The 16439-nt window shown below is 36.0% G+C and overlaps 1 protein-coding gene across 1 annotated transcript in view; it reads left to right on the top strand.

Annotated features, from left to right (window-relative positions):
- Positions 1–1368: 1368 nt before the first annotated feature.
- The window catches only part of LOC132703676 (protein tiptop), a 284232-nt gene continuing 269161 nt past the window's right edge, over positions 1369–16439 (top strand). Inside the window, exon 1 of the mRNA XM_060673082.1 lies at positions 1369–1757. Within this exon, the coding sequence (XP_060529065.1) occupies positions 1718–1757 (40 nt within the window). The 5' untranslated portion in view covers positions 1369–1717. The remainder of the gene's footprint in view (positions 1758–16439) is intronic.

The following is a 16439-nucleotide window of genomic DNA, read 5'->3' as shown; positions in this document are numbered from 1 at the left end:
TTTTATATTAATATTACTACAAATTAGTGCTGGTCGGATTGCAAAGAATACTAATTTTGTTTAACTATTATTTATTTAAAGGCTACTTCAAAAAAAGTGCAGAGAGGACATTCGGATGCTTTTGAAGATGATTTTGGTAAGTGATAAAATATCTTCTAGCTGATTCAGTACTCCTTAGGTTTGGTTAGTTTTCGTGCGTTCTCTAAGTCATCATTCACGACCCATAGAGAAAACTTCAATTTCATCTTTAACTAAACAAGAACTTATGTACTGGATAACCACCAAAATTTTGAATTTGAAGATAATTTAATTTGTTTTATGAAATACACTATCTAAGGCAGCAGAAAAACAGAATAATAAGAGTGCACCATATCACTGAGAACCAAATCATATAGAACTCATGCTGCTGGTGAAATGTGTCAGCGAAACGAAGTTTATATCCGACGCTGGACAAAAAAGTGTATCTACAAGTTCCACATCCTACAGAAGTTTCTGTGATAAACTATAATCAATGCTCGGTAAATTGCCCTTTGTAGAATCAAAATTATTATTGGACAACTGGCAGCTTTTCTCGGAAACACCATTATGACCCATAATCATTTCAATATCTGGAAGATTTAAACAGATTAAATTCCTAGGAATTTGGGGCTGCCAGGGGGCTGAAGAATTCTTGGTAGTCATAATTCTAGTAATTGGCGAGTTTCGTATGTCATAATTCCGTGATTATTTAAGACTTGAACCAGATGTTTTCACATTTTGCCGTGGCTTTTTCATGTTCGTGGTTTGTATAATCTAATGATTGTTTACGATCATGGAGAAGCGGTTTGTGTTTAAACTTATTGAGTAAAGCGTTTTTTAAAATGAACAATGTTTTTCTGTTGTGAAAAACAAACCACTTGTAAGTCATTTGTAAGCATTTCATGAATGACTTGGTTGACTAAGACGAAGCATGGGCTGCAATCTTGGTGATTTATGTTCTAGAAGCTCTACATTTAAATTAAATTAAATGAAAGAACGCTGGTATTATTTTGGCAAATAATACATTATTGCAGACCTTCACTGCGGATAAGAAACGACAAGGTGCCTCGAGGTTATGCTTGCTTGTTTGGTGAAGTTTCAAAAGAAATAAGCTTTTCGCTTTTCACTTCGACGATCCGGCAACGTGGCACTTTATCATCGTCCTCTAGCTTACCATCGAGAAGAGCGTCGGCGAGTGTAGGAGCTTCGGACGCCGGCGCCCGCACACCAACACACTCTCAGCCGGCGACGCCGCTGCGACGACGAGACCCGTGACGGATCGCGCGCGGCCGTAGTGGGGGAAAAACAGCGTCTCTCGCTGTCAGTCAATCCAGTCCGCGGTGGCCACGCTCGCGAGCAAGTCGTTTAATTTGTTTCGCGCGATTCACCTCTGGTTTGCTCTCTGGTTTATTTACCCAAAGGGGTTTCCTATCGTAAAAAGCTGCGACAAACCCGTCCTAGAGGATTACTCTACGACGTCACGCGTATACGAATTCCATGTGCTGTGCTGTGTCATCTGACAACGTCCCTAATAATTTGGAACCAACCGAAAAAGTGCACCAACCAACACGTTGATAGTATCTCGGTTTAGTTTTAAGACAAAAGGAATGGAATAGACGGGTTAAGGTCACCAAAAACAGTCAAAATTTTGCGACATCTAAGAAGAACGGAGGCTGGCGCCCCATCCACCACCAGGAAGATGCCCAGGCGGAAGCAGGATTGTCCCAAAAGGATGAAATGTGAGTTTTCCGCTAGTATTTCAGACGGGTATAAGTCGCGAATATTCGGAGGCGCCGAGCGGGTTATTTTGACCGCGTGGTTGCCATGTGCTTCTGGGGTAGGGAATGATGGATGGGAGGGAGTGCGTTAGAGACGCTTTGCGCGCGGAAAGATTCAAGGGCGGGCATGTTACTTAGGTTTCGTAAGGATCGAGTTTGCCTAGTTGTCACGTGGAATGTGCAGACTTGGGAGGGACGTTATTTGGTATTTTTTGTCTATGGCTACATAAGAATAAGTAGAATAACAGAAAACATATTGCTTATGTATATTTTTGTCTTATTAAAGATTAAGATCGGACTAGTTTCGTGTTTGATATGCCATTGCTCGTTGAGTTTTCTAAGATGATGATCCTTACTGCAATTGTTATTGTATTGACAGTTTCTGAATAAGTGCTCTCTAAGATAATGTAGGTATCCATATCTTAAACTGAAGCATTGTGGTTTACACAAAAACAGCAGTTATCAACTCGTCATTCTACCTTCCTCAGGGAAAACGGCAAACTCTTCGTCAAGCTCAATCATTTAGTACAGGTGGTGACAACTTATATATAGAGTCGTCCCACTGAACCTGAGCTGATGTTAAATAAAAATACCTCTTGTTGCGTACCGTAAGCAGTATAAAATGTGTTGAATTTAGGATGTCGAACGATTGGTTTCAGCTTTCGTCAATAAACGATCCCTATTATTGTTTGCGGTGGTGATGGTTACTGTGCGATTGCTTAAACACTAACATAAAGAACGTCCCCGTCTCTCTTGAGAGCATTTTTGTAAACATTTTAATTTTTATCCGCTTGGGTTTTTGTTTGGTTCCTTTTGGCGAGTATTTAAACGTTGACAAAGATTGCTCCCACTGTGAAGTTGAACAACTGTTTAAATACTCAATTGCATTGAAAAGGGAATTGCCCTACGTTTGGGATATAGTGATTAACGAGTTCTTTATCTACTCTTTTTCGAATACGTGGCAAGTCTGGATGACTTTTTATTTAGAAAAATGGACTAGGAGCCATTCAAACGAATTCCAATTTTCAAACAAAAAAAATTCTCCCCAGTGCCAGAATTAAAATACATCTGCGTGCACCAGCTTTGTCGGAGGCGTATAATATAATTATTTTATTAAGATATACATTGGCAGCGGTGTGTTCAATCAAAATAAATTTTATAATTGTTTATTCTTGATCACAACGTGTTTTCATAAGCCAGACTATAGAAAATAATATGGTGAAATGAATCAGTTAAAACAAATTTTATGAGGAAATGACTTTTAACACTACTGTGAAAGAAAATAAGACGGCGGCTGGTAATTTTATTGCACGAACATCTGATCGATTTAAATGAAATCTAAATGCATCTGTTAAAAAAAAGATAACAGTATTTATCAATTTACAAATCATCTTATTAATATTGTTTTTATTAACTAATTGACCCTTATCCTAAGTTTGATTGTCAAAATAATTAATTTGGTATGCCAGCAGAAGAGCTGACTGGAGTTGAAAATTTAGAAATAAAAAGTATTCGACGTTATTCTGTTATGCATCATAATGACTATATTTTTTGCATTTGACGTTATAGAATGAAAATTTAGCAATATAATCACAAGAACCTGCCTTCTGTTGCTGTGAGCACAGACTAACATTCAACGATTTTCTGAATTTTGTGCTAGATTTGAAACTTCCTCTGTCGATAGAAAATGTTTAACTCTTTTTTAATATTTTTAGCGCAATTGTTGTTATTTAGTCTTATATTTATTTAGATGTTATGAGATTTCTGGATAATTATTTTATGTTCAACTAAGTATAAGACAGGAATATCATAATTGTCAGAGTCAAAGGCAAATAATGTGAAACGTTAAGATCCTGTGTATCATAATCAAAGTTGTTTAACCACGTGTGTTCAGTATTATGGGGGTAATAAAGATTTGCGGAGATTATTAACGAGAGGAACGGATGAGTAACATGCTGTTGTCATTTTTGTCACAGATGTTCTCTTTTGAATGTATTAATGCAAACTACACTTAGTCCAATATGTCAACGTTTTTTTTCTTGAACGCCGATTATGAGATGTTTAAAAGAAATGACTACTGACAATTTAATTTTTTTAAATTTTCAACAATTAACCTTAATTTAATTTCACTTTTGCATGCTCTACATGACATCAATTCAGATTGTGTCCGATCCATTTCTCCAAAGTCGTGCGTGCGATTCTATAAATACTTATAGAATTTGGAAAAATTAAATTTTGATAATTTCTACGAAACTCAAAATTTCAAATAACCAAATTTTTTTGAATATATCAAAGTCTCAAAGAAACGAATGTAATACGGATGTTTGACTCTAAGAAAGAACGAGTCTGCGAGGTTAGGTCGAGAGGTTAGGACAAGAGGTAAGTAAATTTAATTCTGCTCCCAGCAAACAAAAACTTGTTTTTCAATTTAGCATAGTGGATGCAAAGTCTTATTAAATTTAACGGAAGAAACTTTAGGTCAAGGCATTAAAAGTTTCGTTGGTCCGAAGTATAAATAAATAAAGATATAAATACTGGGCTATTCAATTACATTTATGAGAGCGGCACAATCCCAGAAGAATGGTTGTTTTCAACATTTATCCCCATACCGAAAAAAATCACAGCTAAAAAATGCGAAGACTACAGATCCATTAGTCTAATGAGTCACGTTCTAAAAACATTCCTAAAAATCATACATGAACGTATTTATCCCAAACTCGAAGAACATATCGGAGAGACACAATTCGGATTTAGGAACGGACTCGGTACACGGGAAGCATTGTTTAGCCTTAATGTTCTAATACAAAGGGCACGCGATGTTAACTGCAATGTCTTTGCCTGTTTCATCGACTTCGAGAAAGCCTTTGATAGAGTAAATCACAGGAAACTATTGGAAACGCTCAGACAGTCAGGCATGGATGACAGGGATATCCGCATTATATCTAACCTTTACTGGAATCAAAAGGCTCGTGTTCGGGTGGAGAATGCACTCTCTGAAGAGTTTGAAGTACGCCAAGGAGTTCGACAGGGATGCGTGCTCTCTCCTCTGCTCTTTAACGTTTACTCAGAGAGACTGTTTAGAGAGGCTCTGGAGAATGCAGAGGACGGCATTTTAATAAACGGCGTACTCATTAATAATCTAAGGTACGCTGACGATACAGTCCTAATTGCAGACACAGCTGAGGGTCTTCAAAGGCTAATAGACAGAGTAACGGAAGTATGCGAAACCTACAACATGCACCTAAACATAAATAAAACAAAGGTCATGATAATAAGCAAACAAGATATTGATGGCCAGTTTTATGCAAATGGCTCCCAATTAGAAACGGTTACATCGATAAACTACTTGGGCACATTTCTTAACAATAAATGGGAACAAATAAATGAAATTAAGATCCGAATTGAGAAGGGTAGAACAGCTTTCAACCGAATGAGAAGCGTGCTGTGCAATCTAAATATAGGCTTACACCTCAGAGTCAGAGTTCTTAAATGCTACGTTTTCTCAATACTAACACATGGGGTGGAAGCTTGGACTCTAACCGACGCTGCATGTAAACGTCTGGAAGCATTTGAGATGTGGTGCTACAGACGCATGCTTAGAATATCATGGACCTACCGCGTAACCAACGAAGCCGTCCTACAGCGTATGAGAAAACAAAAAGAGGTCTTAAACGTAATCAAGGAACGCAAACTATCATACTTCGGCCATGTTATGCGAAACCAGAAATATAGCCTACTCCAGCTTATTATGCAGGGCAAGCTTAACGGCAAAAGAGGTCCTGGAAGACGAAGAATATCGTGGCTGCGAAATCTAAGACAATGGACGGGAATGACATCTATGGATCTATTTCGGGCTGCAGCAAATAAAATCAGATGGGCCATAGTAATCGCCAACGTCCACTGAGGATAAGGCACAGGAAGAAGAAGATAAATACTGGCAAAACTTACACTGCAGGCGGCGTATGACATTTTCGTACAGAAGGGCATGATCTTCCGCGCATGCACATATATTTCACACATCAACTTGCATTGAAGTTCTTTACTTATTTTCTTATTTCCATATTGGCTTCGAATCTGTTCTGCTGGATCAGGGCTTATGACCTCAATTAAGTTCGTCGGATTTTTTTGAATTGTTAAAGCGGCTTCTCAATTTGAAGAACACAATTTGTCGACCAATGCGTTTATAATGAAGCCAGACGCAGGCGAAACATGCACCGAAATTTCAGGGGTCGGGTTATCGGTGAAGCCATAAAAAATTTTATTGCACAATTTATGGCCGGTTTGATCCCGTAAATGACAGGTTGTGTTTGGCAATTTGGCCTTCAGAAGACGAACTTTAATGGCGCTTTTTTGTAGTGCGATTTTGTAAATCGCCTAGGGGCGTGTGTTCATATGTTCGGCCCATTGGTAATAATCAGCTTTTGATTCACGTCTCGTTTTATTTCATTATCTGAACTAGGATACCTAAAGGGCAATATCCGCATAACAACAAAGCGTAATTGTTATCGGTTTTTATTTTCAAAGAAACTCCTCGTCAGTAGTTTGGTAACTAGCTGAAAAATATCCGAATCAAATAAATTAAACGAACAATTATATGTAAACCAATATTGTCATTGATAGAGATGTTTGAAGAAGTGGAAGTGGAAAACTTGTGACAAAATTTAAGTTACAGTTGTAACAGACACTATGTGTACTAAAAGGGGTAGAGCAAAGTGGCTTGTGTACAATACAATGCCTTTAATTATAATGTCGCTTTCGTTCGTCATGTTCAGTACTGAAACTATAAGTAATATATTTTAATCAGTAATAAATGTATATATGTATATTTTTACTACCGATGTTTTTGCTTATTATAGTTGCCTGTAATACATATTAATAACTAAATACTGCCAACCAATACTAAATTTATATGCTTTACAAGTTTAGACTTCAAATATATGTTACTATATATACATGTAATATATGTACAGATTCGCTTCTCTAAAACGGGGAAAGTTTTAGAGGAAACTTAGTGCATTTGATAATCACCCTGTTTGGGACAGTAAAACCAAAACGGCTAAATTGACAAAATTGTCAAAATTGTCAAAATGTGTCATTATTCAGACACTTGTTTAAGCCGAGCAAGATAGCGTGTCTCAATCGTCTCTTGTTTTTTCGCAACCCATCTTAATTGTCATTTTTCTTATGGCCGCCATATTGGATTTCACGATTTTTTTGGAAAAGCGTAAAATTTCCATTTCAGTGCACAAAAGATTTTATCAAACGTCGTAAAGTTAAGTCTCAATTATTTTATTGAGTAGTCCGTGATTTATTTAACATTAACATTAACATATGACACATAAAAATCGTATAAACGCATTGAATTTTCAATGGAACATGAACGTAAAGACTAACTTCTCAACAGGTCAATTTATTGCCTACTAAAAAGAAGAAGTCAGAAAAGTCGTCGTTAATTTAATTAACAATTGAAAAGCCTGCAAGTTCGATACAAATTGAAAAAGAAAATCGCGACAGAAACATTTTACAAGTACTGTAAAGTTTAATCATAATAACTGGTTAATTATTTGCAGTTTTGCAAAATGATATCCATTAGCAATTTCTGACTCATTGTCTGGGTTTCCACAAGAGAGATTTGGAATTAATAATTGGTGTGGTATGATTGGTAATGTGTGTTAATTTAACATACCTTTTTTAATTGAACTTGGTTTCAACAGGGTGGATGTTTGATTCACAGATCTATAAATTTGACCCTCCATGCATTATAGAAACCCTAAGACAAAGAGTCACCAATTGTTAAAAATGTTACTAACATTGTATTGAACTTGTAGGTTTTAAAAAACACGCAGTAGGTAATTGTTGTTCTAATTGTTAATGTTATTGTTAAATAAATGACCTACTTATGAAATAATTAAAACCTCTACGTTTCGAAGTGTGATAAAATCTTTTTTTGCAATTGCGAGACATCAGTGAACTGGAATTTTTACACTCTTTCGAAAAATCCAATAAGAAAAATGAAAATGGGGCGGGCTTCGAGATCACGAAAGACGATTCCTGTTCTTAAAAAAGTACCTGAATAATGTCACATTTTCACAGGTGTCAATTTAATCGTTTTGGATTTACTGGCGAAACACGAAGTACGCCATTTTCGGTTGTTCTTATCGTAAATCTGAAGCCGGTTATTAAATTCAGTAAGTTTCCTCTAAAACTTTCCCCATTTAACCTTTGCTGTAGGTATAATAGGAACGGAGATTCATATTTAGAGAAGTGAATCTGGGACTCATTGTATGTGTATACTATGTATGTATAAGATGATTTTAATCAATTACTATTATTATTAATGTGAAAAATACTCGTACATAATTAAAAAATGTGCGTCCTACTGATTGCTCACAAGCTAACAAAATAACAAACTACTAATCCTTGATACTCACTCTTTTTCGTGCATCCAATATTAAAATATTTGACTCGATTTAAGTGTTCTTCCAATGTAAACTCCAAGATCAAAAAATATTTGCCGGCCAGAGAAAAGTTTTCTGAGCGTTTCAAGTGCAAGATTCATCCTTCCAACCGTATAGCCCCATTCATCCCCTATTACTCACTCCGATTCTCGATCGATGTGCTGTGCGTATTTTCGCGTTCCAGAGCGTTGATTTGATCAAGCCATTCATTCTCGGACGCCATTCATGGAAAACTACCTTCTGGCTGGACAGCTGAAATATTTTTTTTCCTACGGGATCGAAGCAGAATGACCGATTACGTTTTTGTGGTATTTGTTTTGAAGTTGTTAGAATTTAGTTTGCTTTATAATTCAGCAAATATAATATTGTTAGATTATTGAGTAGAATATGAAATATTAATACCTGAATCCAAAATTGCGTTCTTCTTTATTAAAGTTGATGCGGATTGATTTAACAAAATTTCTCTAAAAAATAATTCAGTTAAATCTATACTTTATAATTTATATAGTGAGAGATGTCACAACACACTGCTTATTTAAGAATCGTATTTTATATTCATTTAACAGAAATGGGTTTCAGTACCTTTCCTTTTAAAAAGGATCCAACTGCGCCAGGAATTAACCCTTGGTAAAACCAAAATAAATGTGAAGAATACTTAAGCAGGTCGCAGTACGGCTTCAGAAGAGGGACTGGTACTGGGGAAGCTATATCCTAGCTCTCTCGATAATCGCCGAGAGGTACCTGGAGGTCCATGTATGTTTTGTAGAGTATAAGAAAGCTTTTGACCGCATCAAACACCAAAAATTAATGAACACTTTACATGAGATCGGGCTACTATAATCATCCAAAATATTTACTGGAACCACCAAGGTTGTGTTCGACTGGAAAAGGGTAACGCCAACTACATCAATATAGAGAGAGGAGTTCGCCAAGGCTATCTTTTATCTCCTTTGTTGTTTGCAAGGGCCGAATTCCTGAACATGCGTAACTTGTTATGCCACCTCAAGCTGTCCACACCAGTTCGACTGAGAACCCTGAAATGCTATGTCCTATGGCCCTTGCTTCTATCTATACACATGCGAAACATGGACATTAAAACAAGAAAAAAAGAAAACGCATTTGAACTTTGGATGTACAGAAGAATGCTTCGAATCGGCTGGACCTCTAGGACAACCAATGAAGAAGTTCGCTTTTGACTGGTCCCATTAAAATTAGAAAAACTTCCTAGAAAGACTGTCAAAAACGGATCTTCCCACAACGACGCGACGGGGACTGACCCTTCGATTTCCCATTATGTTCGTTGACAGAACCAAATTGCTCTTTTGACTATGACAGAATTGCATTGTGATATAGATATCATTTAATCATTTTTAATTATTTAAGTTAAACATTCTCCTTATTTCTTAGTTGATATGGAAGCAAGCCTTGTTTAATGTCAAATTTCGTGACAATGATTTTCGAAAAAATGAAAATTAATAACTAATGAAGTTTGACACAGCAAACGAGCTACATTAGTAAAATTTACTTTTAATCGTCAGTTGCGAATTAGCATTTCATAACGTCCACGAGTTTTGGAAAGTCACTTTAAATGTCAAAATTACAAAAACACGTGCACGCATAAATATGCATAAAGGTTTTTGGAAAACTACAATTTTATCTGAAACGCATAATCGCCTCCGACATATCCAAGCATAAATGAGTTTTTGAGGACTTAATGGTTTACAAACTTTAACCTATTTTAGTATTTATAGTAGTATTTCTTATAAAAATATATCTCTAATTGAAAAACTCTAAACACGCCAATGGCCGCCTTCCACTCGCATGACGCAATTTCAGGCGAAAATGTTTGGTTTCAGATGCATGCGTGTGTTGGAGGCGAAAGGTGAGTTTTGTTTATTTCGTTTTTTACTTTATTTATTCGAAATTTCTCCGCGCGTGACAGTTATTTGAGGTCGACATTATCGATAAAAACAAATGGCTCGCCGACGCAGAGCCGTTAAATGTTAAAATTACAACGACGAGGTGTCGTCAGCTTGTCTTCGATGATGTTGTTTTTATTTTCACAGCGCGGAATGTCTGAAGCGCCATACAGAGTGTCCTAGACCAACAATTAATGACCAGTTCCAGCTTCAAGTCTGTCTTCGCCCCCAACATATTGCATTACAATTCTATAAAATTCCAGAATGTCCTATAAATATACTCTAATAATGTTCCTTAAAAAATCAAGTCAAAAAGATTATAGTCAAATACAAATATGTATTCACACTATTATTAAACATAATTGTCTGTCAGGTGCAAAGCTAGTCTGAAGATCAATGGAAGCTGATGTTAGCTGGTATACCTGGACCAGAAATATAGTGCTTTTACAACCCATCCCGTGATTAACTTTGCTTACTGTTTATTACTCCAAAACCGCAGCCCCTTATAGAACATCCTGCCGAGCAGACCCTTACCCATAACCATTCCAGGACCGTCCTAGGAATTTACCTACCTACACCAAAAAGTATGATATGTTTTCAGTCTTTTACGCCGAGCAATTCTTGAAACATGTAAAAAAAAATAGTACAAAGTAGCAATTTGTTACGTTCTATTTCTACATAATATCATTATTGATATACAAAATATTAAATATAATAATAATAAAACATCAGTCGATATCGCTCACCTCGTCACCTAGTTCAATGATAAACTCCGTTACTACTTGTTTCTTTTTTTATTACTCGTTTTTCACAGTTAGACCAGTTTTGTACTGATATTTTAGCTACCTCTTGCCGAATTACGTTTATGGTACTATCACTAAATTTTGGTGCAGTGTTATTTCTTCTTATATGCACTTTCAATTCAGACCAAATTATCTCAATCGGGTTAAATATACAATGATACGCGTGTAATCTCAAGATTTCATGTCCTTTTTATTGCGCTAACGAATCGATTTTGTAGTCTTTATTAAAATGATAATTCCAGAAGTCGTTTTTTCTTGTAGCTCTCTCCGAAATATAAATCATTTTCGTACATAAATTCTTTAGTTTTGAAGAAGTATTTCGAATTTTTCTAATTTGAGCTGAATGATACCAGACATTATCCAACACAATAACAGTATTTGGCAACAGTTTGCTTTCAAATCAGTCCTCAAATATTTCCGCTGTCATGTTTTCATGGTAATCCACACTCGAATCTTTGACGTGCTTGGCAGACAAAAATAAGGCATCCTTCACCTAACCATTTTTGGACCCAGCATGAAGAATTATGAGTTTTCCATGTGAAGCCCGCACTTCTAGTACACGCTTGTTACTGTTATCACACCATCCTTTTTTTACTGTGTCGTGAGTGTTGAACCAATACACTATTGACCTATTTTGCTCTCCAAATTTGTCAATTGCATTTAAATAATCCACCCTCCATTGCGAAATTCTTTGAGATTCCAATTGCACATGACGTTTTGTTAATTGTTTTTCAAAAAAGTACGCAACGACTTTTCGGCACAATTAATGTTTAAATCTGTCAGTACTTTTTTATGCAGTTCATCTAGGGTTAAAACATTATTCATTTTATAAGCGCCATAGATTATACTCCTAATTAGATCTACGGGCTCTTTTAAACCTCTCGAAGTACCAGCATCCTCTCTCACTAACTCGACTTCGGAACTTTGGTCATGTCACTTGTTTTTATTGCTGCTCCTACTTCCTCCTCCTCCTTCTGAATTTAGTTAGCATCTGAAGACAAATATATCCGTCTTGCTGAGGTAGTTCGTATTCTAAATTGTATTTAGGTTCGACTACCATCTCCACTTCGTCTTCAAATTCTGCGTTGTTTAAAAATAGGAACGTTCAAAAAATATTCTTCAAAAAAGTATTCTTATGACGTACCTATGAAGTACCTAACTATGTAGAAGACACAAAAATACAAGAAGAAGAATTTTAGAATTTTTCAAAGAAACTTCCACATGCTACTGTAATACTTTTTACAAAACTTCTGGATTCCTCCTGCTTCGGTTTTTGCTGAGTCGAACTTGCTGACACTTCGCCCATCATCCTGTTGGCTTCTTCAAAGTCAGTTTCAGTCGAGCTCTGAAGAAGCCAACAGTATGATTGGCGAAACGTCAGCAAGTTTGACTCAACAAATACCGACGCAGGTGGAATCCAGAAGTTTTGTAAAAAGCATTACAGTAAAAAGTAAGAAGAAGAATATTGTTAATCTACAGGCACACAAGTCAAAAATGATTATTTTCGAACTTACCTGTGAGATAAATCGAGTACAGGTATTTACCCTCACCCTTTGAACTATCCAGTGAAAACAGCCTTGCAGGGTCAAAGCTCGAGAATCAGGTACATAAATACGTACTTGCTTTTTACAAAACTTCTGGATTCCTCCTGGGTCGGTTTTTGCTTAGTCGAAATTGCTGACGTTTCGCCAATCGTCCAGTCAAGCTCTGAAGAAGCCATTGGCGAAACGTCAGCAGTTTTGTAAAAAGCATTACAGTAGCCTGTGGAAGTTTCTTTGAAAAAAAAATAGTGGAAGGATCACAATCAAATACCTCCGTAATACATACGAACATATATTGCAATTTAGTTTAAACTCGCGTTCGATTGAAGCTGAGAGTCTACTTTCGGTCCTGCGGTATAGAGAGTCCCGCACAACTTCAGAATACTGATAATAGTAGTAATCAATTTAAACAACTAACCAAATGTATCCACAGCGAACTGGATAAAAAAACTAATAAAATAAGGGAAATAAACTAATAACCATGATCCAATCCGAAGATAATTCAAGAGTCAGACAAAGCAGTAATGTATTAAGAAAAGTTTATGATAACAGTCAACTTGAGCAGCTTTGATATTGTCTGCATCTACAAAGCAAGAGGTAATCATCAGCATATCAGCAGCTACCATATGGTAATGGTATATTTATGCAACAGGTGTTGCAAATGGCATTTGAGTCACAAGCGTAGCGAGTGCTTCATAAACGAGTGACTTGAAAAGTGCACCAAACGATGTTTTGATCTTTGCTTTCTATTTAAACTAGTGGAATAGTCATTTTTATTGTCCTGAACTTCTGCTATTAACTTTAATGCACTTACAAGAAACTCTAAAAACTAAAAACTAAACTACTAAAAAAAACTATTTAGTATTGAATATCATCGTACAAACTATGGTTATTTTTGGTTTTTGTCTTTTATTTGTAGGGAGGCTATTGAATTTCTGGGAGTCATTGATTTGTTTAGTGTAACCTTGAAAAAATTTTAAAATCAATTTAAGTAATAAATGTTCATGTGATAGCCTTAATTGGGCTTATACTGAAATTACTCTTGTCTGCATCTATTACTTGTTATTGTAACTAAAACGTGCCAGGTCCATTAATAAATTATTATTATTAAAAATTCATTTAAAAATCAACAAACCTAAATTCGACAATCTTACGTGACTTATTTTGCGATTTTTTAACTAAGTGATTGAGAGGGAGGTTTTCTCACTTTCCCTTAGTAAAAATAATATTAATATTCATTTATTGCGTCAGCAACAGCAAAAAATTATAAATGACGAATTTGAGACATGCCTCATCCTGTAGCTTAACAATAATGCATTAAACAGATGTATATAATGAGAACTTCCGAAAGAATAGAAAATTTTTGGGCGTACAATATCTATACATTATAATCTTTTAAATGTTTTAAAAGCAGATATCGAGGCATATGATATTAAAAAACAATATTTATTTTATTTTTTATTACATCGGACTTGACTTAAAAGCAATGGTCAGGAGAAAAAACGCTCCTATCCTAAATACTCGTGAAATAAATTTTCGCAAAATTACAGAAATTAAATTTTCTTGGAATTTGCAAGTCTTGATATTTTGTGTCACCTGGATAAAAAATTACCATATCAAAAAAAGTCTAACAATAAATGTAATGTAATTACAGTCCACATTTTATGCAAAACACAATACGTGTCGGGTCCAGACAATTCTAAAAACAGTCTCAAGACACATACCGAGTACCAGTTGTTCCTCGACGTCAACGCAATGGCGGCCATAATGTCCAGACCGCGATAAATAGATTTCGTCATGGATAAGTTCCTGCACCGTGTCCAACATGTTGGTCCGAGTAAAACACATCACGATGTAATAGCTTAATAGATAAATCAATTAACAAAATACGACTGGGCCAGGCCACGAGAGCCAAATTTATTTCGTCGCTGCCGCTTAGGCTTGTACTGTATTTGATTTACTTTTGATTATTCAGAGCGGAACAATTCGCCAGTTCACTTGGTCGAAAATAAAATCATGTCAATTTCAGATTTATCATTTGGGCTATTCCGCCAGTAATTCTATAATCGTCCGGATCTTTAAATATAATTAACAAATACTAGGTTTAAATATTGACTTAAAGTGTCAGTTTTACATTCTTCTTAAGGTACGTAGGGAGTTTAAGAAGTTTTATCGACGCTATTGTAACATCAGGGCAAGATTTTTCACCCAACTCTCAATACTCGTAGTTGGTGAGGTAATGCTATATTTCCCAGATTGAATATTATTCTAATTTTTGCTAAAACTCCTTACTCACGCAAATTACTTTGTCCAAACAAAACACAAATTAATTAAAAAAAAGAACATAGCAGTCATAAACACATCGATATATATCAAGCCAGCCTACTCGTTTTGCTTCAGTAGTTGCCAAAGTTTTCTTGATTACATTTGATAATATTTTTACTCTCAAATAGGTAATTGTCTAGCAGGGTAGTGCGATAAAGGCGTAGATTAAGAAATTAAGTTTTTTCTTCCTAACAGGCGGCCAACACAGAAAAGCACACGTAAGTAAATAATACAATTTGACAGACAATTTTTATACAAGTAAATTTATGGAAATCAAGATGCGACTTAGAGAGAGTTTTGATGAGACAGTTTTCAAATTGATTTCTCTCCGCGCTTCACAGTAATTCCCATACACATCTTGTGTCTATAGTTGCCAAGTGTACTACATGAAATTTTTTTAAAAGGATTGTTAATTGTCAAGTTTTCCTTATATGTCAGGATACTAGTCACTTACAACATTTTTAACACATTTTTGAAAGAACATAACGTACATGTAGGTAGATATCAGAATACGTTTTAGTATATGTTTTTCAAATATTTTTGAGATATGCTTTCAGCAATTCATTATTCTTCGTGAGTTTGGTGCTTAACAGACTTTTCCGTCGAATTGCGTAAATAAACTAATCATCTCCTCCTAAAAATTAGCAGAGAAACCTTAAAGTCAAATATATTTAAAACTTGCTTCCAAATATAATGCGCATGGGACCCGTGGTGAGTCTAAACAAGATTTACGTTAAATCTTCGATCCGCTAGCCGCAAAGAGACCGCCGGACACCCAGGGCAATGCCATTTAGACTTTACGAGAGATCCTAAACACCTATTTAAACAATATTTTGTAGATATTTGCGTAATACCTGCCAGACAGGTACGCGCTTCGGACAGGTATACCGCTCAAAGAAATGGTTTAAAATGAAACCGCCACAGCAGGTGCCTTTTTCACGACTTTTTGAAATTTACTAATATCATTATCCGGGTCTTGTTGATTGATTTAATCAGACGTCTTGCCATCCTTCTAGCCCAGTGAAAATAATCGAATTCTATCCGATCGTGTCCGAGATCGACGTCGTCCAGACCTTTCTATTTCGCAAAGCGAGAAAAGGGTGCCCATCCAGACCGGCGACGTCTTTGATGTTTTAATTAGTTTCTTGATTCGTTCGTCGCTTGTTTCCAGATGACATCCCGACGTCCGAATGGTTTTTTACGTCTATTATTGAATATCAGGTTTGGGGACAGTCGCGTGACGTGACATCCGTATCGATACAGTCTTTTCTTGTTGGTGTCGTGTAAGGCTGTTGAAGTGCCCTACGTGGCAAGAGGAAATTGCGATAAAAATGGAGGGGCCGTCTGATTTCTCTTGTTTAATTAAACGCGCAAGATTTGGTGAAGAGTTCCCGCTATTGATTTTTTGGTGCAATATTGAGGTGTCATGAATCAAAATTCAACAAATATGCTAAAATATGCTTTTCTAATTCCTATTTTCAAAAATGTACTAATCAGGGTTGTGCAGTGTCAGTTTAAAATGTTAGCTTCGTTAAATGATATTTTGACGTTTGTCAGGTCTGAGGGTCACCCAGTCACTGTATTGCGAATGTATTTG

The sequence above is a fragment of the Cylas formicarius genome, unplaced genomic scaffold (assembly GCF_029955315.1).
Source record: "Cylas formicarius isolate icCylForm1 unplaced genomic scaffold, icCylForm1.1 PGA_scaffold_6__28_contigs__length_40554024, whole genome shotgun sequence".
NCBI lineage: Eukaryota > Metazoa > Arthropoda > Insecta > Coleoptera > Brentidae > Cylas > Cylas formicarius.
The sequence above is the reverse complement of the archived record's forward strand: the minus strand, read 5'-3'. Positions and strand labels throughout refer to the sequence as shown.